This window comes from Schistocerca gregaria, chromosome 3 (genome assembly GCF_023897955.1).
Source record: "Schistocerca gregaria isolate iqSchGreg1 chromosome 3, iqSchGreg1.2, whole genome shotgun sequence".
Taxonomy (NCBI): Eukaryota; Metazoa; Arthropoda; class Insecta; order Orthoptera; family Acrididae; genus Schistocerca; species Schistocerca gregaria.
This window is the reverse complement of record NC_064922.1, coordinates 414,729,690-414,754,125: the sequence shown is the minus strand read 5'-3', so window position 1 is coordinate 414,754,125 and position 24,436 is coordinate 414,729,690. Positions and strand designations below refer to the sequence as shown.

Sequence of the window (24,436 nt, the reverse complement as noted above, 5' to 3'; positions counted from 1 at the left end):
CACGAAACTCTGTTTGCTCCATTTTCAGTCTTCGTCAATACACTGACCAATTCGTACAACAAAAATGTTCTATTCTTTCATGGCAATGTACCAGATTTATCAAACCATCCTTGTACTAACTAACTTTTGTACTGATCAGAAGAATTGTATTTTTTGTCAGTTGTCACGATATGTTATGAACTCTTTATCAGCTACTATGTTATCTGTATGTGCTCAGATATTTTGATGATTACTTACGAACAATGTGAAGGCTGCACGGAACGTGTGGAGTTGTGCTTCCATTGAATATATCAAACAGTTAGCGGGCTTCATAGAACAAAGAAAGCGGCGTGAGACGGAGCACACTTACAAATTACGAACTGTCTGAACAGACCATTACAGTGAAAATCGAAGGACGGGAAGCAACGATTCTGCACACGCCGACATACTATCGCGTCGCTGAGCTCTCTGGCTTAACAACGCATTACTTCAAGCAACAGTGCTCGCTCGCACCAAGGAGCACGCACCTCGCTTCATCTGCTTATTACATCCGCACGGTTACAAGTAGATCGTATCTCTTTCCTCTATAACTTCCTCACGAAACAGATTCAGCTGGGTACAAGGGCAATAAAATAATACCAAGGCGACGGCCAAAAAAGTGAATACAACATAGCTTCTCTGTAAGTAATCGTAATCAGGAGTATTTCACTTATTTCTGATCGTTAGCGAAGTAAATAAAGCTGCAGGATGAATCATTTATATTGGGAGATTGTGAGATACGGGGCTGAAACTATGGCTACGGTAGAAAAGGAAGTATGTACCTCTTATCTGCTTTTGTCTTTGAGAAGATGCCATAGTATTTTAAATGTCAGAAAGACAACTGCTCTGAACATTCCATGAAAGTGATACTTTGAAGCGTCAGAAACATTCACAGTATACGCAGCCCACGACGCACTGAAGTGATAGACTAAAAACAAGATATACGTGTGTTTGCATTTACCTACGGATATTCTCTAATTGGTTTGCATTTAAAATAATTTGTACTTTTCAATTCGCAACTTACTATAAGGTTAATGCTTTATTATAAACATATTTATTGTGCGAAAAACTGCAGGAGAGAAAACCGTCAAGTAAAGAAACGAGACCAACTTGCAAATTTTATAAAACAATGAATATGATGACAGCGAACGAATGTACACGATTCCGTCGCTCGGTATACGTTGACTACTCATACTACGCGTCTGCTTTGAGTCATGACATCAAAATGGCGTATAGAAACCACTCAGATAGCCAATATACGCAAAATACGCCACCTAACAATAATTATGGTTTTCCTCTGAACATCACATTCATTGCCTTTGCCAATTCACAATGAAACTGTAATATTCCAACATAACAGAAATTTCCAAAAGCCAACGGCCTTGCGTCGTTGAATACAACTGTTCCCGCCAGGCCACCGATCATCAGGCATTACGTATACATAGGATACGAAATCCACTACTGTACAACTGCACCACTAATGACAAATTGATGGAAACAATAATCACAGCAAAATAAGAGTGTACCGATTCCGAACGACCTCAAGGGGAATGGCCACATAAAATAAATAGTAGTAAAAGCATTTGGTGGAGTGGGATTCATAGAAAGAATCTTAAGGAAATGTAATTCATCCACTAAAGAAGTGTCTTACAAGATACTTATACGACCGAGCCTCTAATACTGTACGTCGACCGAAGTGGCCGAGCGGTTCTAGGCGTTACAGTCTGGAACCGCGTGAACGCTACGGTCGCAGGTTTGAATGCTGCCTTGGGTATGGATGTGTGGTGATGTCCTTAGGTTAGTTAGGTTTAAGTAGTTCTAAGTTGTAGGGGACTGATGACCTTAGAAGTTATGTCCCACGGGCTCAAATCTCTTTTTTTTGTACTATTCATCAATCTGAGACCCTTACCACACAGCTTTTATAAAACAGAGAGAAAAGATCCATATAAAACTGGGTTTCGTGACGGGATCGTTTCGTCGGCACGACAGCATTACGCATCAGAGAGTGGTTTATTATTGAAATTTCTCGAGTACGTTTAAGGAAGGGTCAAACAACATATTACTACTACTTTCCACACACATCTCGCGAAATTCGAGAAATCAGAACTAAAAAATAGTAGAGGTTTAACGACATTCATTCTTTCCACGTGGCATTCGCGAATGGAACAGGGAAAGTGGGAGGGGAAAATCAGACAGTGGTATCAGAAATACCCTCCGCCACACACCTTCGGGTGGCTCGCAGTGTACTGCTGTAGGTGTAGAGCACCGGTCCTTGGATGGGTAACTGTCTGAGCACGCTACGCGTAGTTGACAGCTTTCTCTCACCTTATTACCTTCCAATGATTATATAAAAGGAATATAAATGTCGGGATTGTGTTTTCTTTTTGCGCTTTATGACGCCACATCATTTCAACACGGATCTAAGCCGACGTCCGTATCTCTCATCGCATGTTATTTGATGTGACGCACTGAAAGTTTGTTCTCCCGCCTTCCAATTTGTATTCAAAGTCTGTACGTATCAGTTCTAATGTTATGCTTATATTGCGTACGTTCTTATGGGGACGATACATTTTCGTTAAGTACTTAAAACTTTATCTGAAGGACCTTAACATTATACGGTAGCTGCGTGTCATAGAATCGATTCCATGATGCATGTGATCTAATTTCGTTTTTCCTCCTCTATTTCTGACACATAAGCAATAATCTCAAAAGTTTCAAGGTAAGCTCTGAATACCCATGTCAGAATATAACTAATGCAATTCAAGCACCATTTAATTCGGCAGGCTTAAACGTTAGGGCGCTTTCTCACAGGTTCACAGTAAATGACGATCCTTTTAATGCTGAAAAACAAATTTAAGAAAACAGTAGTCGAGCAGTACTGATGGGTGTTACGAACTTCTCAGTATACTGAATGCTCTGTAAAAATGTGGTTCTATTATTACTTGATGTTAAATTAAGATGGACAAATTCATCTTTTTAGCAAAATGCTGTACATGACTTTATAAGAAAAATATTTTAACGTGAAGAGATGGAATGCAACCCAATGTCAGTCTTTGGCATCTAACTGTGCTACAAGAACGTGTTCCCGAGGTACGTTCGTTTGAGATTAGCCTGTTCTGCAAAGGCAACTTGCTAAAGTACAACAGCGCTAAATTAGGAGTCAAGAAATATATTATTTTAAGCCTGCTATCTCGCGTCACGACTATTTCAGAACTACAGAACTAATAAATAAACAAATACCGTCTGGACCATTTACTTTATTACCGTCTTCTGGTTGCGCTGCGTATCAGGTTCAGATCTAGTATGAACAGGGAGGGAGGGGGAGGGGGGGGAGGGAGAGAGAGAGAGAGGGAGAGAGAGAGAGGGGGAGAGAGAGAGAGAGAGGGAGAGATAATTACAGCATTAAAAAATTACGAAAGTGTAATATTCCAATCATCATCATCATCAGAGGTTGCACAACTAACAACAAAATATTAAGAGACTCCACATTTACCTGGCGCCGCAAAGTGCAGGTTGTCAAGTAAGGTAAAATACAAAGGTTGTGGGTAGGGAAAATGAAGCTGTACAGAGCATGTCACTGGCTAGAATATTACCGGCGTCAAAAAGATTACTCCACCGTAAAATAAATATCAAATCATGATCTAAAACACGTGATACCGTAATCCATTTCAGTGCGTATCAAATGTTATAATCCCCTTGACCAATGAACTCTAGTGTCACTAAATATGACAAGTTCTTCGTAGAACATTCTAAAGCATTACCAGTGTTGAGACTAATGACCTCAAATGTTAGGTCTCATAGTGATCGGAGCCATTTGAACCAGTGTTGACAGAATCATCTTAATTCTGTATAGGTGATCCTGCATTACGTTAGGCGTCGAACACAAGCTACCTCGTGTAATTCTCAATTCCCTGACGTGATAAGACGCTGCAGGAAGTTGCAATTCTAGCGCAACAGAATAGTTTCTCCGACAACATGCTATCTGTTAAAATAACACAAAATGAATTAATAACCAACCGACTCAGATCCCTCAGTTTTTATTTTATTATTATTTTTTTTAATCCTAAGACGCCACGAAGGAAACGGTGGAAAACTTCGACATCTCATGAATGAAAAACAAATCTACCTCTGCAGGCGAAGAGTAAATCTTAATTATCTTGCGAGAATGACAGTCACCATCAGCAAGGAAAGCCTTAAACTTTTGGCGGCAGCCAAGACACACTATGAACTACGATAGCCACATTCGACTGGGGAACTTACGCAATCCATATTGTCTAGTACAGCCTTCTTCTACAGCACATCTATCGCAACTGATTGCTTCAACTGCTAATCCATAGTGTCTAGTACAGACTTCTTCTATAGCACATCCATCGCAATTGATTGCTTCAACTGCTCTCCTTCGGATGTTTACGTCTAATGGCGCCTCATGAGCTAGCTGTTTCCCTTTGCCTAGATACGAAAACCGTCCACTAATAAGCGGGTATTCTCTTGATTGGAACACGTGAGCCATTATGCGCTTGGTTTCTCATTTTCACAAATTTTAGCATTTTATTTGAAATCCTACTTTTCTTGTTTTCCACATCTGCAACGTAGCTCTCGAAACTAAATTTATTACCAACTCGACACGAAATGATCGAGAAAAAAAAAAAGGAGAAAGTACGACGATCAAATTCTATATTCTTGGAGTGTTGCATTCGAGTAAATGTAAACACTTACTATGCCAAAGCTCCCTTGCGAAACCACTGGAAAAAGGAGAACAAAAGAATACGGTTATGTTCAATCAGGAAACTTACTGCTTCTACTGGGAAGACCCCTTTATTGAAAAGAAAAGATTAATTTCACCATGTTAAAACCGTTTACATTTCCGAAACATGAAACATACTCATCTACATTGAATGTAAGTTGTCGCAGTTTCTATATTTTTCAAACGTGGATTTCCGAAACTTAAAGCATCATCAAAACTTGAACATGAGTTTCTTAAACAAACGAATTGGCGATTTTGATGCACCGAATTTATCTTTGTAGCACTTAGTGAATTGAGAAAATAATTCTGGGAGACAACTTCTTACCAATTAAAAAAAAGAAATTTTACAGCTACTTCAAGAGCTACTGAATTTTGACCTCGACCATTTGTTCCGGAATGTGCAATGACGACCCGACTTAAAAGTTCTAAGCGGATAACGGTTATTAGTCTACATATTCAGATTTTTTAAAAGGAAGGCTGTAGTGTTGCGGACCACACCCACATGGACCATTTAACGAAAGATAGACCAGTAATAAAAGATCTTACGATTACTATAGTTATAACAGGAAGCTGAAAATCACCCACAAGACTAGCGCTACAAACATTACAACGGGCTTACAGTTATCACAATGCACGGCTGTCGTTAAAAAGTCTCTTCATTCTCTAGCTGGAGGAAAATACGATCCCTCTCATTTTAGCGTAATCAAAAGGTAAGGTAAGAACAAATTTGTAATTCTCGATTCCTTTCATGGGCACACAATAAAAACATAAACTTCTCTCAACGAAACATTTTACAGTCAACAAAGAGCGCAATGAATGAGCATTATAATATCTATTGGCTGATTATAAACAACAGGTGTTCTATGAAAACGACACAATTCGTAAGAGGGTCCTAAGTATGGTATCATTTAACTGTTACGTCTGCTAATACTATATTGCGTAATGCGTGCTGTTAAATCGTACTAAAATACAGGGTTCCACTGATGGGTAATGTAGAAGATTTTATTAATTTAGGTGTTTTTTTCTTTGTAACCACTACTGATAACTGACGTACTGGTACATCTCCATCACTCGCGAGCTGAACAAATGTGCACATGTAGTACGATAGACCTTTCTTTATCGCAGTATTTCTGTTCCATCATACGGGCAAAAAAGTATCTTTCCTTCACAAAATACATTACAAGAAAGACAACGACAAAATCTGTATCGCCCAAATGTTTGTAGTATCAAGATGCATTTAATAGTAAGCTTCCACTGATCACAATGACCAGTAGCAACAGTTGCCTGCTGCACCGCAGCAAACCCAGAGCCACCTACTGTGTGAAGGACGCGTTAGAATAACCTCCTCGGTTGGTCGGAACCGCTAGCGCTATCTTTGAGCGACTTCGTAGACTACTTCCGACGCCGTTACCCATATCGCGTATGATGCTTTCCAAGTTTTCGCATTGCCCGTCAGATAGCTCACACTTCTATATCGCTGACATTGTTTTGGACATTTCTCCCACAGTCATAGCGGAAATGTAAAGATGGCGACGGACGGAATGTTTGCGGAAAACAGTGCTGAATCTAAATTAACTGCAGAAGAAGATCGCGAACTACAAAAGAAACTACGTGACTTCGGTAAAGAATATGTATCCCGATCTGGTCGACTTGTGCCAGCTAAAATCCAGCCAGGTAATAATTAATTTGACACAATGCCGTAAATAGAGTATTCAGTCTCAATTTAATTGTTTTATTTGCGAGTTTTATATTCTTCACTATAATCTATTATGTTTCACTTTTTAATGCACACGAGTTGATGTTAAAATAGATTTTAACATGATTACATATTTGACATTTACGGTTGACCTTGCGCAATTCTTGATTTTACCAATTCTACACAACATTTTTCATTCTTTAGCAAATAATTCTCATTCTGGCGTATCTGCAATACGTGTGCTTGCTTTTAACATTTTACAGATGTGCTTTGCAGCTGTCCTCAGCGCTGCAATGAAAAAATATCGACTGAAGACCGAATGAAACTGTTTTCGGAGTTTTACAAACTTGGAGACCAAATTAGACAGAACGAATTTCTACGAGCTCACATTAAAGCACGGGCTGTACAAAAGCGATCACCTGACAATAAACCATTGAAGAGAGCAAAACGCAGAGTAAGCTGCAAATATCGGGTTCCTTTACTTTCGAAGACCGATATGCATATTGGGCCTGGTAAGTACTCACACAAATAATAAATCTTAAACTTTGTTTTTAAGCCTGTATCCACCAAAGTCTGTTGGGTTACAGGAACAAGTCCAGCTGGTGCGAGATTAATAGAAGTCTGCCAAAAAGCGTTTATGAATATTTTTGTCATCACTGAGAAACGAGTTAGACTACAGCGTGAGAAGCTGATTGTGGAAGTTATGGGCACAAAAGCAATTCCCCATGTGCAACACAAAAGGCATCCCCATGATGTCTTTACTACAAATAAGCTGCCTTTGCAGTCTGCTGACGAACCTGTAGACATGACTATCCCACGTAACACGACAGAAATTGATGTGACAATACTCAAGGAGAGAGAGCATGATATTGCCCTAGTGGATAATTTTTTTATGAATCAGCTGTGGAAGCCAGAGTATATTAACACAGCGATTTAAATATTCTGTGCCTGAACCAGACACCAACATATTTTTTTTCACTTTTCAAAGAACAGCTTATATTTTTGGAAATATTTTGATATTTTATTATGTCAATATTTTCCTCAAAGCTCACAATTTACAAGGAATGTACAAATACTTATGGTCTCAGGTTGTTGTGCAATATTAGGTACGTAAAACTATAGTATGAGTAGATTTTTAAATGCTATTTGTTTCTCACCATATAAAGAAATGTATTGATAAAGATGTCCTGATTGTATGCATCCTCATTGGTTTTGTTACATGACAGGAATGCACTGCTCTCTATTAATTTTACATTGATGCTGCATTCTTTAAAAATGAAAACCTATAGCATCAGATGCATGGCATTAACAGTGCTCAATTATGTAGGACAATCATGTTTCTCATAAAATAGTTAGGTGTAACAAGTTTTGTAGCATCAGATTAAAATAAAAAGGCTTGCCAATGTTTTATACATCAAGAACTGAAACCATCTCAAACTGTCTCAATTATTAGCAGCAGTGATATATCTGCCAAATTTTATTTATTTATTTATTTTTGTATGTAAGGTTTTTAAACATTCAGTATTTTATGAACTAAGGCATAAGACTTAATTTCTGTTTATTATGACTTGTAGAAATTGCAGTTTGTTGCTTTTAAAGTGTGGTTATAAACTGCCTGATATGCACAGACTGAAGTCAGTAGAGTTATGTCAATAATTTGTATTTTGTCACCTGCAGCCATTTACTTGGAGAATCTAAGTAAATTCTACGGTAATGACAATTTCTCATTCAGTAGTGGTCCGTATACAAAACAAAAATTCACAGAAAGTCTTAATAAAAATATCTACAGTCACAATTTTTTCGTTTATTATTATTAAACTACATTATGCATTTCTGACTCTGCACCGGAAGATGGTCCCACAAACTAACACGTCATCTACATTTGGTCTTGAGTGAGGTGAAATGCATTTTCCTGTTATGAGAAAGTTAGACAATAGGCTTGTATTTCGTGGATCGAGTGCCAAAAACTTTATTTAAAAAAAAAAAACTGGAAGAACCTTTTTAACCTTTTGAGGTCAGGATGAACAAGTGCTGAAACACGCTGTAAATTTATACAAAACATGGGAAAATTGTGACTGAAGGTGTTTTATCCACACTTTCTGTGTACCGATTAGTCACAATCACAGCTACAAAAGATGAATATATTTTTTTAAGGAAATAAAAATAACAATTGGATTTATATTTTTCTAAATTAAGAACAGCAATTCATCAAGTTGTAACATGAAACAGATCCTAAGATTATAACTGCAGTATTCTTTAACTGTTGCCTATTTTTGTGTAAGAGAATACATTCCTTGTTGTTACATTTTGTAAGCATATATGTATATAGACGTTTTTTATTAAACATGGTATGAGGTGTGCTTTATTACTCAATTCAGACTGAAAATACTGTTGTTGAAAAAAAGTGTTCCTTTTTATAACACTTGCACAGGGTAACATAATGCTCTTTCAGTATTCATCAACTAGAATCAACAAAATTATAATACCTCAGCACAGATGAATTTATTTTGTTTGTATATAAAATTTGTGTAAATAAATACTATGGAATTAAAACTGTTGCATTTTTTTCTGGCTTCAGTGAAACCTGAACTTTATTGGGTCTCTAACAAGAACCTCCACACTTGAAAAATCAAGTCAGCCATTTGTAGAAATATCTGACACCATGAATTCCTACTAGATATTTCTTTCATATTATTTATCAGCTCTTCACATGTATGTGAAACTTCTTATAAATGCCAGTGCTAAGCATTTGTTGTATTAAGTCATTCAGTTTTTTATAATTTACAGGTACAAAAGCCTTGTCCATGTTTAGTTAATTTTGCAATTGCTCATGAAGTACTTTGGAAAGAATGCCATAAAACAATACCAAACATTAAAAATACATGAAATGTCATATCAATTTCATTGTTAGGTCAGTGGAAGGTACATAGTGAGATATAGAAAATATGTGTAGTAAACTGTGGCCAGCACTCAAAATGTACCGATCTGAAATTGAAAAAATACATAAGCTACACATTTGCGATTATTTATTTATTGACAGGCTGGTATTGGGTGCGTACCACTCATCAGCAGAATCTTATAGATTGGTTTCTTGGCACAGGCAAAAGATTTTTTTGACCAGCTTATTTCTTTTGGGTATTATGTACATGTCATGTTTTAGGAAATGATTCCTCTTTTTCAAATGCGCTGTTCATGTCTTATGCCATTTATTCATGATGTTTTCAATGTGTGAGATGGGTGCTGCATTGTTCTGCTTTCTTTGTTGTAAAATTTTCTTGCAGTCCACCACTTGTGCAGAAACATGCATAGAAGTTTCTGAGTGCAGTACAGAAAAAAAGTCATTACGTAATTGTCATTTCCAATATTTGCAAGCTGCAGAGCGCCACTTGTTCAAGACATGACAGGAATGAAGCTCTTGCAGCTATCTAAGAATGAAATTACAGTGAAATCCAGACCATTAGCTGCATACAGGTGTTAATAAATATCAACGGGGGCAGTTGAAAATGTGTTCTTCGACCGAGACTCGAACCCGGGATCTCCTCTGTGTGTGTGTGTGTGTGTGTGTGTGTGTGTGTGTGTGTGTGTGTGTGTGTGTGTGCCCATCTGCCTCAAATAAATTTTCTTCTCTGGTTTTGAATTTCAGATTCTCATATGTTTCCTCTACAAGAAACAAAGAGATATTTACTTCAAATAAATAAAAATACTGGTCGACTCCACTATTGTCTTAGTTTTGTGAGCAGTTATTAAAAGAAATTATCACCAGAAATAAGTGTAGAAATATTTAACATGATGACTGCCAGTGGCCAAAGTAGAGCCTCATGCCAGATGCCATAGCCTAGCCTGCTATGAAACATCAATTGATATGCATGCGCGCAGCAGTCAACATATTAATATTTGGCTACTGTCTTCTATCATGGTTAACTGGTCCTTAATTTGTGCAAATTATCTACCTATGCCTCATAAATCTCACACCTACTCACATATCACATGAAAGCAAACAGCAGTAACAATATTTTACCTGACCCAATGATACTCGGACTGACATCAGTTGGTGCAAACATGTGAACAGAGATAATCACGTAATGTAGAAGCCATTATAATAAAATTCCAGGAAACAGTATATTAAGATCATTAGATATTCAGTATGAAAAGGACAGGAGGTACAAGACCATCTCAATGTTGTGACTTAGTCTTAAGGGAATCGGTAGATTGACCACCACAACTAATGAGTATAATTGGCAGGGGCACTACAAATGTAGTGTGTGGACAGTAAGTTGGAAATGTATGTCTCACGGGGAGTGTGCCAGAGAAAAGTCCCTGCAGTTGCACGATCCTTATTTATTAACACCTGTAAGCAGCTCACATGAATCAGACCACAGCAATAATTTAAATAACAATTAACTTTTAGATTAAGACACTTTTTGTTTGTAATATACAGTGTTCAGTCACAGTATTTTATTTTCCTGTTTTAAACCAATGCATTTGGGAGTTGCAACTCAACTTTCACGGAAAGTTATGTTTTTCAGCATTACATCTGCATCAGTTTATCACTTAATCATATATGAATGGTGTAGTTTTATGAAAAAAAAAAATCTTGTATGAATGAAGAAAACAAATATAAGCATTATTAACAGTTACCTTCATTTGTATGTACACCTCAAATACCCAATAGAATTTACTTTTATGTATTTATTGCTGGACTATATGAAACACACATCATCATCATATATACTCATTTATTAGCACGCAATGAAGATGTTTGCCAATAACAGTCTAATTATAAGACAGATTTTATCAGCAAATCAATTTTGCATTCTTTTTATAACTGGCAATGGTGGTTTGATTTACATCCAAAGGCATTCAATAAATCAAGGTAGTGACAGACTGAAGAAGAGGGAGGAAGTAATGGAAAACATATGATTATTTATTTATGCTGTATCTTGCTCTCATCCATCATGTTGCATCACACCTTATCCCTATTCTATCTCCCCTCTCCATACCACACTTCCTGTCACTTCTCCACATTGGGCTACTATAATCGCACTTTCTTTGTGTTTACTAGATAATATAGAACACTCAAACGCATCAATTATATGTTTATCAACAGCAGACAACAAGAAAATAGAATTAACATTCAAGAAATGAGGTTTCTAAAAAGAGTGGAATGGTGTACAAGGCAGCTCAAATAAAAGGAAATGGGGATATAAAAAATTATTTCGAGGTATACAACATAAATGAAAAAATAAAAGGAAACTGCAGGAAATGGAAGGAACATGAATAGAGAAAGACTCCTGGTAATGGCTCTCAGTTATAAATGCATTGGGGAAGAAATGTAGAAAGGCATTACAAGAGATGGACTACTGTAAAATGGCAATTTGTCTAATGTCTGAATCATGTATTGTCTATCTAAAAATGTAAATATTATATTAAACATCGCCACTTTATTTCATTTCATCTGGTATGGAAATTACTATAATATGACCTTCACTTATTTAAGCAATACAATCACACACATTGAAATGTACCATTTGAATAAGGCAGTGCAGCTATAAACATGTCAACATTATTTGAAGTAAACACAAATTCGGAAGTTTTCATAGGTACAAAACATGAACTTTTCGTGGTCAAGTGAAGGTAACCATTAATAATACTTTATTTATATTTCTTTCCTCTCATCCAAGATGATTTGTTTCTGGCCTGAGCTGCCGGAGTTAGTGCTCATGTGTGCTTGCTTATATGTATGACTGGTGTGTGTTTCTCTTTTGCTGATGAAGGCTGTGGCTGAAAGCTTTGTATAAGTTTATTTTAATTGTGCCCATCTGCAATTTAATGTGTCGTCTTTACAACATGTAGCAATCTGTCTTTTCCTATATTGTTAACTTCAAAAGTAATAAATAATTACATTGTTAACTTGGAATTCAAGTGTTCTGCGATCAGTATCCTGAGTGCTAAAGATGAAGGACTAAGATACATTAGCAGTGGAGCAAGATAAATTGGAGCCCTTATCCAGTTCTCAAAACAGAGATTCACCTATTTGTTTTAATTCCAGGACATACAAAAAATAATGTGCAAGAAATCCACAGAAAAGAACATTGCACAAATTAGCAATGAACTCTCAGCACATTTATTTATTTATTTAACCTGGCAAGATTAGGGCCATCAGGCCCTCTCTTACATCTAACCAGGCATTCTACTTATTTTACAGTCATATGTTTTAGTAGGCATGTTAAACTACATCTAATACAAAAAGTGAGATAAACAATTAGAAAGGTACACCTCGAAAAATACATTATTGAAGAGAAAGATTTTAGATAGGAGTGCTGGCAGCAGGGAGTATGAGGGAGACTCATGGTGAAGGGAGGAGAAGAATAGAGAGACATGATGAAACATGATTAAGGAAAATATAAAGGAAAAGAAGACTGCGTGGCTAATAGAGATAGATGAAGTGGAAGGCATCTCAGGAGCAAGATAGGAGACGCTAGCTTTGCTATTTGACAGATGAGAGGATTGGCCTTGCACATTAATTTTGTGGCGAATTTTATGCGGATGATAGTAGGAAATGCTTCAACTTCTTCTTAAAAGCAACAGTAGATTGAATTTTCCTCAAGGTAAGGGGCAGTTTGTTCCAGAGGCGGACAGCGGCAACTGAGAAGGAGTTTGCAAAAGTTTTTGTTTTGTGAGCGGGCACAGTTAGGATACCAGATAAGAGTGACCTCGTGTTTCGATTATGATGGCATGACAGGTTTTTAATCTCTGAAGCTAGGTACTGGGGTGCTTGGGCGACGAGGAGTCGGTGAAGTAGACATAGGGTGTGGTAGTCACGCAGTTTGTCCGGCCGCAGCCACCCTAGCTCGGAGTATGAAGCACTAACATGATCATATCGGCGAATGTTGCAGGTGTAACGCACACAGGCATTCATGGTTAGCTCTAGCCGTCTTTTGTTTTCACTACTCATGCCTTGTTGAATCACATCACAAAAGTGGAGGTTCGGTAGAACGAGTGCTTGCACGAGCTGGCGTTTCAAGTCCTGTGGGAATATGTTCCGAAACTTTTTGAGAGCATAGAGACAAGAAGACGTCTTTCGGCACACTGCGACTGTATTCTCCGCCCAGTTGAGATGCTCGTCCAAAGTTACACCCAAGTTCTTCACTGTTTTCTGATATGGTTTGGGAGTACCTTCGAGCAGAATAGGAGGTAGCCGTTCGCGGAAATCTGAACTTATTAATTTCTGATGGGCTATTAAGATTACTTGCGTCTTTTTTGCATTTAATTTAAGCCCCAGGTTTTTCGCCCATGTCACTACTGAAGACAGATCATCATTCATCAGAGCGATTGCAGTGTTTACGTCTTCAGGTCTGACGCTTAGGTAGAGCTGGAGGTCGTCGGCATAGAAATGATGTTTACAGGAGGACAAAACCGACGAAGTATCGTTGACATATAAAGAAAACAAAAGTGGTCCTAGTCCATTTATGGACTACCATATAGAGGACACTGAGTCGAAATACTGTGAAATAAATAAACAGTGTACATAATGACTGATAGTATTGAAAACTGTTTATAAAAAAAACTACTAAGTTTCCAATGTGTCTGAAACAGAAGTTTGCAACCATTATAAGTTTTGACTTGTGGTAGTAGGTATAAACTTTTATTGTTAAAACTGTTAAAAACGCAAGGTTGGTCAGTGAAGAGAGATGCAGGTTGAGAACTGCTGGAAATACAAGAAAGTATACAAACGGATCCAGAGGACAGATCGGAGTGGAGCATTTTAATTACGACTTACAAAAATTAAAAGTAGCAGAAACATGTAGCAGATAAAGGATGGATGATAGATGTCCCAACAAAGTTCTTTCCTAGATTCACTGAAGATGGGTAGGTAACATTAGAAAACATATACTACATTTCTGCTATTGATTAGCGAAGCAGGTATGTTGCAGTTGCTCTGCAACTCACTCGATTTTCAGCTGTCACAGTGAAGGAAAACAATGGCACACTAGACAGAAGGGATATTTTTGTTTTGGCTGTTCAGGAAATTAAGACATATAAACTGGTTTGTATGGATATTGCATGTATATAATTTTTTTTACAAACAATATTAATCAACAATTACCTTATATGACTACAACTAATAAGCTACATTAATTTCTTCACACATCTACTGGTACCAGTTATTTCATTTATGTATTACAAATATTTTCCCTCCCACACGTTACAAAGTTTTTAGGCAGTGACCTACTGACGAAATTAATCTTAACATGAGCAGCCCGTGATCAACCCCCCTTCCTACTGTACCATAGGCTGTTGCCGAGTGGCTAGCATGTCTCGACAATACAGGTAGCTACACTGTAGGTGCAACCAAAATGAACGAACATCTGTTGAGATGTCAAACAAATCTGTGGTTCCTGAAGAGAGGTAGTACCCTTGTTAGTAGTTGCAGGGGGAAATGGTGTAGATGACTGACTGCTCTGGCTTTGTGGCATAAGCTAATACTGTCCAGCTGTGCTTGGTAATGCAGACAGGTGAAAGCAAGGGGATATTACAGCATTTATTTTTCTCAAGGATATGCAACTCTACTGTATCATAAATGCAGGTAAGCTACTATGAACAAAATAGTTAACACATTATCACAGCCATGATATACCCATCACAGCACTACAAGCTCAAATGAAAACTAGCTCTGCAGGTGATGAAAAGGTGGAAGAAGTGTATGATGAGATAAAAGAAATTATTTGTACAGTTAAAGCAAAGGAAAATTTAAATGTGATGGTGGACTGGAATTCAGTAATGGGAAGCAGAAGAGAAGGAAAAGTAATAGGTAAATATGGACTGGGGGAGGGGGGGGGGGGGGGGGGGGAAGAGGAATGAGAGAGGACCCTGCCTGGTAAATTTTGGACAGAGCATAATTTAATCATTGATAACACTTGGTTTCAGAGTCATAAAAGAAGGTTGCACATGTGGAAGACACCTTGTGACACAAGATTTCAGATTGATTATTTATAACGGTAAGAGGGAGATTTTGGAACTGGATTTTAAACTGAAAGGTATTTGCAGGGGTAGATGTGCATTCTGAACATAATTTATTGGTTATGAACTGTAGATTAAAACTAAAGAAACTGCAAAAATGTAAGAAATTAAGGAGATGGACTCTGCATAAGTTGAAAGAACCAGAGGGAGATTAGGCAACAACTGAATGAAACAGGGGAATGGAATAGAGTAGAAGATGCATTGATAGCTTTGAGAGATGTATAGTGAAAGCAGCATTGGATCAAATAGGTAAAAATACGAGGCCTAGTAGAAATGCTTAGATTAACACAAGAATATTGAATTTAACTGATGAACAGAGAAAATATAAAAATGAATCATGTGAAAGGAAAATCGAATGTCTAAAAATGAGACTGACAGGAAGTTCAAAATGTCTAATCAGGAATGTATAGAGGACAAATGTAAAGATATAGAAACATATATAACTTGGGAAAGGATAGATATTACTTATGGAGAAAATGAAAGATATGTTTGGAGAAACCAAAAGAAACTGTATGAATATCAAGGGCTCATAGGTAAAACCAGTACAAAGCAAAGAAAGGAAAGTGAGAATAATTTGACAGAGCACTGAAAGACCTAAGTCAAATTAAGGCCCTTGGAGTAGATGATATTCCTTCAAAACTACTGATACCCTTGGGAGAGCCAGCTATTACAAAACTATGCCAAGTGGTGTGCAAGATGTAAGAGACAGGCAAAATATCCTCCGACTTCAAGAAGAATTTAATATTTCCAATTCCAAATAAAGCAGGGTGCTGACACAAGTGAACATTACTGACCTACCATTTTAAATCATCGTTGTAAACTACTAACACAAATTCTTTACAGGTGAATGGAAAAACTGGCAGAAGCAGAGCTTGGGAAAGGCCATTTTGGATTCCAGAGAAATGTAGGAACACACAAGGCAATACTGATCCTACAACTTATCTTAGACGATTAGACAATAGGAAAAGGAAACCTAAGTTTATACCTTTTGTAGATTTGGCGAAAGCTTTTGATAATATCAATTGGAATACAGCCTATGAAATGCTACAGGTAGCAGGGTAAAATACAGACAGCAGTTGTAAGAGTCGAGGGGCATGAAGTGGGAACAGTAGTTAAGAAGGAAATAAGACAGGATTGTAAGCCATTGATGGTGTTATTCAATCTCTACATTGAGCAAACAGTAATGGAAACCAAAGAAAAATTTGGAGAAGGAATTAAATTGCAGGGAGAAGATCAAAACTTCTGAGGTTTGCTGATGATATTGTAATTCTGTCTGGGGCAGCAAAGGACTTGGAAGAGCAGTTGAACAGAATGGACAATGTTGTGAAAAAGGATCTAACATGAAAATCAACAGAAGCAAAACAATGGTAATGAAATGTGTAACTAAACCGGACGATGCTGAGGAGTTCAATTAGAAATCAAAATACTAGAAGTAGTAGATGAGTTCTGATATTCGGGCAGCAAAATAAGTGCTGATGGCTGAAGTAGAGAAGATACAAAATGTAGACTGGCAATTGCAAGAAAATCATTTCTGAGGACTAGTAATTTGTTCATATCAAATAAAGATTTAAGTACCAGGAAGTATTTTCTGGAAGCAACTGAAGTGTAGCCTTGTGTGGAATGAACGTGGGTGAGAAGTAACTCAGTCAAGATGAGAATACAAGCTTTTGAAATATGATACTAGAGAAGAATGCTGAAAATTCGATGGGTAGATCATGTAACCAATGATCTCATTGGTTACTGAATAGAATTGAGGAGGCAAGAAATATGTGGCATAGCTTGACTAAAAGAAGGAATCGGTTGATATGACATTCGGAGACATCATGGGATCACAAATTTATTATTGGAGGGGAGGGGGAAGGGGAAAAATTGTAGACGGAGACCAAAGAGTGAAAACAGTATGCAGATTCAGAAGGGTGTAGGTTGCAGTAGTTATTCATAAATGAAGAAGCTTAAACGGGATATAATGACATAGGGAGTTGTGCTGAACCAGTCTTTTGACTGAAGACCACAACAGCAACATTAAGTAGTTCATGTAAGTAGTTAATGATGGACTTGTGATAAACAACATGATTGTTTACAGCAGAAGTCTATAATGCATGAGAAGTCTGGAGGCGACCTTTATCTAAAACTGAATGCAAAATAAAATCCATGGACATCATTGTCTCAGCCAGATGAAGCTGTTGAGATCAATATTTTGTAAGACCTGAAGACAGCTTTATCAGCTGTTACTATATATCACCACTGAAATTTCAACAATTTGGTTCACTAGATATAAATGGCCATGGAAAACAAAAGATTAGCTTATTTACTAAGACAACTGCAACAATTAGTGATCTTGGGAAGACTTGTATTTAAAGAAAAATCGAAAAAACATGAAGGAATTATGAAACGGGAAAGCAATATCTGACACATAAATAAGGTGTGAAGGAGCTATCAGGAAACCTAAGGCAGAATGCTATGGAAGTTTTTGAACAAAAACTTTGAAAAATTGTTTTTCAATTTGACTAGTCACATAAAACATTTGTAAATAAATATAAGTGCCATAGAGGAATTTGAAAGAAATGATTTTTGCTTATAATATCAGAAATCGGCCTTAACTAAAATGCTTAAAATTTTGTGAATTACATCCAAAGTGGTGTGTAATATTTTAAGGAAAATGTTTGCACCTTGACTGAAAAAACTCCATTTTTTTAAAATACATGGCATCACATTTAGTACATTAGGAGTTATTGGTAACACAGTGAATCATTCCTAGGGAAATTCATTAATTATCTGACATCTACATCTACATCCATACTCCGCAAGCCACCTGACGGTGCAAACAAGCAGTTCACTGACACATGATCATGTTTCCAGTGCCTTTAATTGCTATGTATCCTTTGTTAAAATAAAGGGAAAATTTTCTGTAAAGATATTTTGCAGCAAGTGCGAAAAGATATTGTGCCATGGGTGTTGCTTTCTGATCTTCAGTGATATTTATATGTTCTGCAAAGAAGTTCTCAGGGTGGTAAGTTACAGGATCTTATGTTCTTATTGGCTCAGGAACAACAGCTTTCCAAGCTTCAGTATTTTCCCCGTTTTCAGTTCCAAAGGAATTGGCTCTTCTGAAAACAGCTCTAGTACTTACACCCCAGTTACATACTGAGCCTGACAATACGTTTACTGCTACCATATATTACACAAAAGCATGTGTCGTAACTGTTGTAAATTCTCCAACTCTGCATGGTGGACCACGTTATTTAATTTTGGAACATTACAATCATGTTGCTTATAAGTATGGAACATAAGAATATTAATGAGATTACTATAAAGGGTGCAGTAATTAACTATGTTTTCTCTGGTTAATATTATGTACGTAACTGCTGTTAAACAACCTCCATAATTAATATGGGATTTGCCAAGCAATCTGGCAATGAAAATCTTTACATTATCAGCCACCTTTCTTATAAGGTTTACAACAAACTGCATATGGCAAATAAGTGAAAGTAGAGTGCCCATTAAACCTTTTCTAAGAAGATCAAAGATGTATTTAGGCCTGAAAATAAACAAGTATTAGTATATTTTGATTGAAATAATTTCATGTTTTTAGATTTCACCACGTCAGGTGGCAGGGGCCAGCTACCAGCCGACTGTAGTTATTCCTCAAGTGCCACATGCTTACTGTGTCGCTTGTTTTATAGCAGATAGATTGGGTTTTTTCAAGTGTGGCTGGCTGCACTTTGGCAATACTGGCCCACTTGTCACTGCAGTCTGTCAATCACCACGTAAAATATGGTCACCCCTTAACAGAATATGCACAAATCAAGGAAGATGTGCAGATACTCTTTACAAATAAGGAAAAACACCAACTCCCAACTGTGACTACAGAGCCGCCAGACAGACCATCTGACACATTGTCCAAGAGTGTGACAGAAGAGCATACAATGGCAAGTTCAGTGATTTTCTGATGGCAAGACACTGCAAATGACTTTATACATAATCTCTGCTTGTATTTAATTGTATTGCCCATTACCTGTATGTTATATACTTCTCGTATAGCATATTTTACTGTGTTTCTATGCATATCTTTGATTAAACATTTGTAAGAAGCATAAAATGGGTGCACTGCCGTATGCTAAATAAATAAATCAATCACAAAATTATTTTTTTTAGTTGTAAAGTAGTGCTTCAGTAAGTAGCATAAATCCTTGGAAATATTAAATCAGTTTTTAGGTGATAGTGCTGATCAATAAAGCTAAAAATATATTGGAATTAGCCAAAGTAAACATAGTAATTATTCTTAGATGAGAAATAGCTGATGAGTACATCACCACTGAACTATACAATGTGTCCTACAGCCGAAACAGCACCAATGCTCCTCAGCTACACCAGCCATCTGAAACCCTTGCAATAATGACTCCTAAAGATGTCAATAAAGAAGAAATTGGCACAGAAGCATTGTACTTCTAGTGGAGAATGCCAGCAGATTGCACAATATAAAGGGATTGTCACTAGAAACTATATGAAGTACCACCATTTCCTACTCTTTAAAAGTTTGCATGTTGCGACACAAGGGAAACACAATTAGGTGACAAAAGTGGGTTAGTGATATGCATACATACAGATGGTGGTAGTATTGCATATACGTGGTACAAAAGAGCAGTGCACTGGTGGAGCGGTCATTTGTACTCATGTGATTCACGTGAAAAAGTTTCCAACCTGATTATGGCCACAGGGCAGCAACTAATAGACTTTGAACGCTAAATGGTAGTTGGAGCTAGATGCACGAGGAATTCCATTATGGAAATTGTTAGGGAATTCAATATTGTAAGATCCAGAGCATAAAGAGTAGATCAAGAATACCAAATTACAGGTATTACCTCTCACTACGTACAATGCATTGGGCAACGGCATTCACTTAATGACCGGGAACACTGCCATTTGCTTAGAGCTATGAGTGCTGAAAGTCAAGCAAAAGTGTGTGAAATAATCACAGAAATGAATGTGAAACGTAAGGGGAACATATCCATTAGGACAGTCTGTGAATTTTGGCATTAATGGGCTATGGCAGCAGATGACCGAAGCGAGTGTCTTTGCTAAAAGCACGATATAGCCTGTAGAACCTTTCCTGGGCTCATGACCATATCAGTTGGACCCTTGACAACTGGAAAACTGTGGCCTGGTCAGATGAGTTCCAATTGCAGTTGGTAAAAGCTGATGCTGGGGTTCAAGTGTTGTGTGACCCCACAATGTCATGGACCTAAGTTGTCAACAAGGCACTGTGCAAGCTGATGGTGGCTCCATGAGCTGTGTTTACAAGGAATGGAATGGGTACTCTTGTCTAGCTGAACCAATTATTGACTGGAAATGGTTATGTTCGGCTACTTGGAGACCATTTGCAGCCATTCACTGACCTCGTGTTCCAAACAATGACGTCATATTAAGGGGCCACAATTGTTACCGATTAGTTTGAAGAACATTCTGGACAATTTGAGTGAATGATTTGGCCACCAAGATCGCCTGACATGAATACCAATGAACATTTATGGGACAAAACTGGGAGGTCACTTCGTTCACACCATCTTGCACCGACAACACTTTTGCAATTATGGATAACTATGAAGGCAGCATGGCTCAATATTTCTGCAGGAGAGTTCCAGCAACTTTTTGAGTCTATGCCACATCAAGTTGCTGCACTACGTCGGGCAAAAGGAGGAGCATAATGATATTAGGATGTATCCCACGAATTTTGTCACCTCAGTGTAAGTGACAGTTTAAAAACTATGGGTTGGTCTGTGAGGCTTGCATGGAGAGCACACCTGGTAGCACATTCCTTGAAAAAGACAGGAATTTGGGACAAATACCATTGCAGCACATATTTACAAGATGTTGCAAATGTTTATCTGAAATAAATCTTAAAAAGCACATCTGCTGTAAACATGGGTGCAATACTCTTTGCCTGATATACCAATAACTGTTTCAATTGTAAGATTCAAAACTCTCACACTGCTCAGGAATGCTGGTGGTTGGTAATTGCAACAATGAGGACAAACAGGAAATTTATGGCAAGTGGAGACGAAAACTACAAATATTGTGTCTTGGTTTTCAGTAGCTCTCACATTATGTAACATTGTATGTGAAATTATAAAGATTATTATTATCATCATCATTATTATTATTATCGTTGTTGTTTAGTATTACTATTATCAACACCTGCTTTAAAACACACCATTCCAAGCTATCAGTCCCATTTCCAGTCTTGTTTCAACTCAATATATATTGAAATATCATTCCTAGTTATCATTCTTGACAAGAAGCAATGAGGTTTTATGTATCATTCATCTTTATACAAGTATGAGTGAGGAGAAGAAATACTTGATATTTGAAACCAAGTTATGAAATGTGCATGGCTACAGTTTACAGTTGCAGCATTAATCTGAACCGTGTGCTCCATGTGTTACCAGATGGTATAATATTAATTATATCTTAATAAATACTGCAAATGCAGAATTTGTGACACAGACAAATAAACAATTTATTTATTATTATGAGTGGATGGAAAACAAGGTAATAAAGTAGACAGTATATATAATGAGGTGGGGGATTTATTTAAGGCTACTTTGTGGATCTAAACTGGTGTTCAAGCAGGCACAATATGATAGGGCCAATGAAACACAAACAATTAATCACTGTTGACTTTCTATGGGCCTGGATATACAATCCTGAATAAAAAAGGAAAATTAATTGTGGCAGGGTCACCACGTAACGTATGATCACTTTGGCATTACGTCACTTATGGAAGCCTTGATAATCCTACCTGACCAACAAAAATGCTGATATGCCACGTTAGTGTTGCATTACTGTGCGTTTTTCGTTCAAGATGAGAGCGGTGCAGTAATGGCAGCAGTAGAGGGCGTGGACTGGTAAAACTACAGGGCGTGCCTGCAACTGTACGAAAAGCGGCGCAGTTGGCCGGCTTGCGCGACACGCGACTTACCAGCTGGAGCATCATCCCTGCGGCCTTGACCCGGCAAGCGACGCGATCCCTGCCCGCCCGGCAGGGCTCAATACGCCGCCGCCACTGCCGCTGCTGCCCCCTCTGCCGAAAGAAGCATCGCCCGCCCCCGCATGCGCGCCGCTCCAGTTCGTTTCACTTTCATTTGGTACCAAAATCTCTGAGAGCCAATTTTACGGAACGCGAAACGAGACAAAGATTTACAGCGTTAATGACAAACACTTGTGATTAGTTTAAAAAGTCAATGTTTACGAAATTTATATAGCTAAAGGCAAAAATGGGGTATTTGTATTAACAATTAACGCTCGTTCAACGGACAGTTACCAAAGATAATAAATATCAAAACAACAAGATAGCAAATAATCTTTACTTTTCTGGAAAATTAAATAGCCAGTTTTCTTTTAAGAAATAATGAGCCGCAATCTTCTTTGCTTTTACTTAACATTTACCTCGTCATGTAATGGGTTAGCTCTTACAGGATTCACCAAATTTTATTTAATTACACCGGTTCACAGTGGATTTTTTTAAGATACCAAAGTAACGGTCTTCATACATTTCGATGCGCTGAACGCGAATATCGCGATTAAAATTGTCATGCGTCAGGGTTACAAATAAGTTGGGATTTCAAGTTTTACATAGGTTCCTACCGTAATCAATATGATATTTACACTGAAGAGCCAAAGAACCTTGTACACCTGCCTAATACCATGTAGGAACCCAGCGAGGACGCAGAGGTACCGAAGCACGACGTAGTATGGACCTGACTGATGTCTGAAGTAGTGCTGAAGGGAAGTGACACCACGAATCTTACAGGGCTGTCCACAAATCAGTAAGAGTACGAGGGGGTGGAGATCTCTTCGGAACAGCACGTTGCAAGGCATCCCAGATAAGCTCAATAATGTTAATGTCTAGGGAGTTTGGTGCCAGCGGAAGTAGTTAAAGGCGGAAGAGTGTTCCTGGAGCCACGCTATAGCAATTCTGGACCTGTGGGGTGTCGTACTGTCCTGCTGGAATTACCTAAGTCCGCCGGAATGCACAATGGACATGTACAGGGTGTTTCAAAAATGACCGGTATATTTGAAACGGCAATAAAAACTAAACGAGCAGCGATAGAAATACACCGTTTGTTGCAATATGCTTGGGACAACAGTACATTTTCAGGCAGACAAACTTTCGAAATTACAGTAGTTACAATTTTCAACAACAGATGGCGCTGTAAGTGATGTGAAAGATATAGAAGACAACGCAGTCTGTGGGTGCGCCATTCTGTACGTCGTCTTTCTGCTGTAAGCGTGTGCTGTTCACAAGGTGCAAGTGTGCTGTGGACAACATGGTTTATTCCTTAGAACAGAGGATTTTTCTGGTGTTGGAATTCCACCGCCTAGAACACAGTGTTGTTGCAACAAGACGAAGTTTTCAACCAAGGTTTAATGTAACCAAAGGACCGAAAAGCGATGCAATAAAGGATCTGTTTGAAAAATTTCAACGGACTGGGAACGTGACGGGTGAACGTGCTGGTAAGGTAGGGCGACCGCGTACGGCAACCACAGAGGGCAACCGCGCAGCTAGTGCAGCAGGTGATCCAACAGCGGCCTCGTGTTTCCGTTCGCCGTGTTGCAGCTGCGGTCCAAATGACGCCAACGTCCACGTATCGTCTCATGCGCCAGAGTTTACACCTCTATCCATACAAAATTCAAACGCGGCAACCCGTCAGCGCCGCTACCATTGCTGCACGAGAGACATTCGCTAACGATATAGTGCACAGGATTGATGACGGCGATATGCATGTGGGCAGCATTTGGTTTACTGACGAAGCTTATTTTTAACTGGACGGCTTCGTCAATAAACAGAACTGGCGCGTATGGGGAACCGAAAAGCCCCATGTTGCAGTCCCATCGTCCTTTGCATCCTCAAAAAGTACTGGTCTGGACCGCCATTTCTTCCAAAGGAATCATTGGCC

The 24,436-nt window shown here is 38.1% G+C and overlaps 2 protein-coding genes across 4 annotated transcripts in view; one reads left to right on the top strand and one right to left on the bottom strand.

Moving 5' to 3' along the window:
• The window catches only part of LOC126355089 (cAMP-dependent protein kinase type I regulatory subunit), a 267,006-nt gene that overhangs the window by 201,228 nt on the left and 41,342 nt on the right, over window positions 1-24,436 (bottom strand). The window contains exon 1 of one of the 3 annotated variants that reach the window (XM_050005282.1): window positions 22,459-22,587. The exons of the other annotated variants lie outside the window; for them this stretch is intronic. Within the exon in view, the coding sequence (XP_049861239.1) occupies window positions 22,459-22,473 (15 nt within the window). The 5' untranslated portion in view covers window positions 22,474-22,587. Of the gene's footprint in view, window positions 1-22,458; window positions 22,588-24,436 lie in introns of those variants that run through there. 3 annotated transcript variants of the gene reach the window in all.
• LOC126355090 (uncharacterized) lies at window positions 6,073-11,138 on the top strand. The gene is made up of 3 exons (XM_050005284.1): window positions 6,073-6,436; window positions 6,722-6,970; window positions 7,046-11,138. Exons 1-3 carry the CDS (start codon window positions 6,289-6,291, stop codon window positions 7,393-7,395), a joined length of 747 nt encoding a protein of 248 aa, XP_049861241.1. The 5' UTR covers window positions 6,073-6,288; the 3' UTR covers window positions 7,396-11,138.

What these genes read in the sequence shown, in the direction of transcription:
- LOC126355090 (XM_050005284.1), top strand. Translation starts at nt 6,289, where the DNA reads ATGGCGACGGACGGAATGTTTGCGGAAAACAGTGCTGAATCTAAATTA. An exon ending in GCCAGCTAAAATCCAGCCAG is followed by an intron (nt 6,437 to 6,721) that starts GTAATAATTAAT and finishes AACATTTTACAG; the next exon opens with ATGTGCTTTGCAGCTGTCCT. An exon ending in CGATATGCATATTGGGCCTG is followed by an intron (nt 6,971 to 7,045) that starts GTAAGTACTCAC and finishes GTTGGGTTACAG; the next exon opens with GAACAAGTCCAGCTGGTGCG.